At 41.1% G+C, this 3847-nt stretch overlaps 2 protein-coding genes across 2 annotated transcripts in view; one reads left to right on the top strand and one right to left on the bottom strand.

Moving 5' to 3' along the window:
• The window catches only part of LOC105623783 (myosin-VIIa), a 36415-nt gene that overhangs the window by 20822 nt on the left and 11746 nt on the right, over positions 1-3847 (top strand). The gene's annotated exons all lie outside the window — the stretch shown is intronic.
• On the bottom strand, positions 171-1697 carry LOC105623782 (suppressor of hairless protein). Its single transcript, XM_012205158.1, has one exon. The coding sequence runs from the start codon at positions 1695-1697 to the stop codon at positions 171-173; it is 1527 nt and encodes a 508-aa protein (XP_012060548.1).

Raw genomic sequence — 3847 nt, 5'->3', positions numbered from 1 at the left:
TCGTCGTCGTCGTCGTCGTCGTCGTCGTCGTCGTCGTCGTCGTCGTCGTCGTCGTCGTCGTCGTCGTCGTCGTCGTCGTCGTGAGACACGGCAGTAGGTCGTGTTACATCGTCCGTATTATTAATATATCGTAAACTTTGGTTCGCGTTAAGACGATTGTCTAGGAGACATCAGAGACCCGATTGCGGTGGTTGTCCATGAGTGTTCCAGGGCACGTCGGCGGGCATCGCGGCAGGTATACTGGCTTGATTGTGCATGGCACGTGGCGCCCGCATAATCTCGTCGGCGGGCGGACAGTGCGGACGCGGTCCTGGCTCGGGCGTATAGGTAAAAGTTAGACCAGTCGCGTAAATGATGCCATCGTTGCGTACAAGAGAGACCGGCACTTGCGTCGGCTGACGTACCCAGAGCCACTCGCCACGGAACAGCGAGATGTCCGGTACGACGCAAAGCATGCTCTCTTGGCATCTGTACATAGTCTCGGCCTCGACGTCGCCAAACCAGACTTGCAAGTTTGGCGTGAAATTGTCGCCCGTTAGCTCGAGCATCGCGACATCGCCGCCACCGTTGAGATGCAGACTGTGGACCAGTGGTACCGGTGTCACCGGTGATCGTACCGGGCCCATACCCTCGAAGAATTGGTATTCTGCCTTGTCGGTGCTGATGATGGTCCAGCAGGCGCCATCGTTGATCATCTCCTTGTTCGCTTCCTTTGGGCAAGGCGTAGCCTGAAATTGTATTATACGCTCCTGCGAGAGGCACAGATACATATGATCCGTGTCTTTCATATAAAAGGCACATTTGTGCAATTGCGATACAGGATCATCCGCCTCCAGACTGGCCATTTGTTTGTCTACCTTCCGAATCACCAGTCGCGGCAGAGCCATTCCTGTGACGGAGCATACCAGTTTCACGGTGCTGCCATAGTGGACATAACCGTCGCGTACTTGAAACTCTTCCGATTCGCTCTCGTTATCGTCCAAGAGATGAATGGTGAACGCACCCCATTGCGTCGAGCTCGCGTGAAAATTGCCATTCTCCACGTGAAGGTAGCGCGTACTAACCGTCTGCGATCGCAGTCGATTGAAGAGCGCCACTTTCGTGCCACTAGCGATGCACAAGTCTGCGTTCTTCAAAGACTGTTTCTTCTTCGATGGCTTCGAGATGACTTTGATACGCTTGCTGTGAAACACGCCGATGTCGTGGCCACTGCCATAAAACATTTTGACAGAGAGCATAAAGTGCTTGCGCTTGTCCGAATCAGAGATGTAAAGAGTCTTTGCCGCGCAATACTGTTTGCCGTTGTTCAAATCCAGTTGCTGCATGTCCTGATCCGAATTACCAATGCCGATGAAAGCGCACAGCTGAGCGCTCTGCTCACTCTCGCCTTCGCGCAACATTTGTTCCTGACGCATCCTCCAACCATCACCGAACAGATAGATACAGGGTGGCGGGCAGAAGAAACGTTTCTCATTGCCATATGATTTTTGCGCAACCTTGGCATGTAGGATTACAATCACCATGTCGCTGCGGTCGCGTAGATAACGTTCCATCGCCTCCCGGGTAAGTCGCTGGTCCTGGTGATCGGCCCTGTAGATGCCGGAGCCGAATCGAGGATAAACGGACATGACTGAGGTCGGCGAGGGCGGGGATTGCATACCGTGTGCCATCGTTGGCAGTCCAAATTGGTGTGGCATATTTAAAAGTCCGGATTCGACTCTCGTGTGAAATGAAATAACAAAATTGCCGTCGTTGACATCGATTTATATTATCCTCATCTTTCAAGCGTGTCTTCCCAAGCGATCTTTTTCACCTACGGTGAATTAAATTATCTGAGTGATATAAATACGATATATAAATATAAGCAAAATTATAATTATAATACAATGTATTATATATGTATGTACATAAAAAATCAGTTGCCAATGCAGTTAGTTGTGAGTGTTTACCATGATCTCGTGCAGGAACAAGTGCAATAATAGCGCGTAGCGTATTATGTAGATGAAGAGAATTGGAGATAATAAAAATTAGTATTGAAAAATAAGCGAAATTAGTCGAAATCGTGTAAGTAATGTAACTCGGTGAAAATCGAAGCCGATCGCGGTGAGTGAATAAAGACAGGTAGCGCTTTAAATTAAAAATAGTGCGGACAGAATAGCTCATTTGATTAATCATGTCTCTTTACATGTATGTGGTATGTGTGTATAAAACAATAAGTGCGGCGCGCGCGGGTGTGTAAGATTATAAAGATGTGTAAAAACTATATGTACAAGTAGACGATATCGTGACTTTAAATGCGTAATGTATTCGTACAGTAGCGTCACCGTTAGTTATTCGCGCGATTAAGCATATACCAAACTGCATACAAATGTGCGCTCGTTCGAAGCTTTAGCGTGAGAAAGATTTTTGCTGGGGACGTAATTAACTCGAGATATCTTTCTTCAAACGAGCTATCAAGAATTGCTGGTCTTGGCACAGGAAAGAGGAAACAACGTATATAAACGTACATGCACGCACGTCGTGAGAACCAAGCCGGACTCATTTTTCCTGCATGAATTAAAAGCGCTTCTATCCATTGTGATTATACAGGTAGAGTTTATGTTTATACACTGGGAAAAAAAACCGTACACATCACAATTAATAGCATAATTTTTACCTCGTTATACAAAAGTTAGATTAATTACACGAAATCAACTGACGCTATGAATCAAGTATACGAGTTGTAGACAAAAGTTTTTTTTATAATTTTATTAATCACCTACCTTATGGATTATTATACTATTTCTTTTTTAAACCCCTTCTTTTCTATCTTCTTTAAAAATAAACTTTTCATTAAAATCTCTGTACATACATTCATGCTTTTTACAAGTTTGCTATTTGAATGGGAATCATCATATACATGTTTATATATACTGCTCTTTGAGAAACACTTGTGTATCTGTTTCTACGTCCAACGTAGATTAACTTTAATCTCAATTCAATTGACTCTTCAACTCTTTCTAATTCATAGAAGAATTCTACGAATTGGAACAATTAAAATAAAGAGTGAGTTGAATCAAAATTAAAGTTAATTTATATTAAACTATTATAATCATTTATGTCTCCTTCTAGATGAATTCAGTCATATGGACTTGTTTGACATTGGACATATACTCCACAGTACACAATTTTAATCTACAGGAGCTAATAATCATTTTTGGTTTTGACCAACAGAAATAATTTCTCATTGAGAATATGGATCAGAATGTAATAGTACGATACAGTGACATTGTTCATATGATATCATATACATATATATAGTTTCTCACAAATTATATAATAACTGTTGTTGCTATATCCACTTATCAATATCCTGCTAATGTTATGATCTGTAGTGTGCACAATATACAATGTTGGACAAGAGACAGAATAGAATAATAAAGTAGCAAAAGTTAATAAATTAGTATTGCAAATTGGACGCGAGCTATGATCATGCTATGAAAGTGCGAAAGAGAAAAGTATCTGTCGAGTATTATCTCGTTTAATTAAAGTAATCGTAATGAAAATCATAGAATTTATCTAATGATGTAATTCAAGAAGAGTCTACAATCGTGTCTGATTAAACACTAAAAGAATAGAGATGCAAATGTATTATTCAGCAAGAAAAATTGAATCCAATGTTACATTGCACGATATAAATACTAGAGTATAATAAAATGTGACTCACCTCACGTAATCCTTCATGTTACGATATATACATATATATATATATATATATATATATATATATATACTATATATATAGTATAGTACTACTATATATACTATAAGTAACGTAACTAAGTAACTAAGTAAGTAAGTATACCGT

Source organism: Atta cephalotes (genome assembly GCF_000143395.1).
Source record: "Atta cephalotes unplaced genomic scaffold scaffold00064, whole genome shotgun sequence".
NCBI classification, from domain to species: Eukaryota; Metazoa; Arthropoda; class Insecta; order Hymenoptera; family Formicidae; genus Atta; species Atta cephalotes.
This window is presented reverse-complemented; position numbering and strand designations above follow the sequence as displayed.

What these genes read in the sequence shown, in the direction of transcription:
- LOC105623782 (XM_012205158.1), bottom strand. Translation starts at nt 1,697, where the DNA reads ATGCCACACCAATTTGGACTGCCAACGATGGCACACGGTATGCAATCC.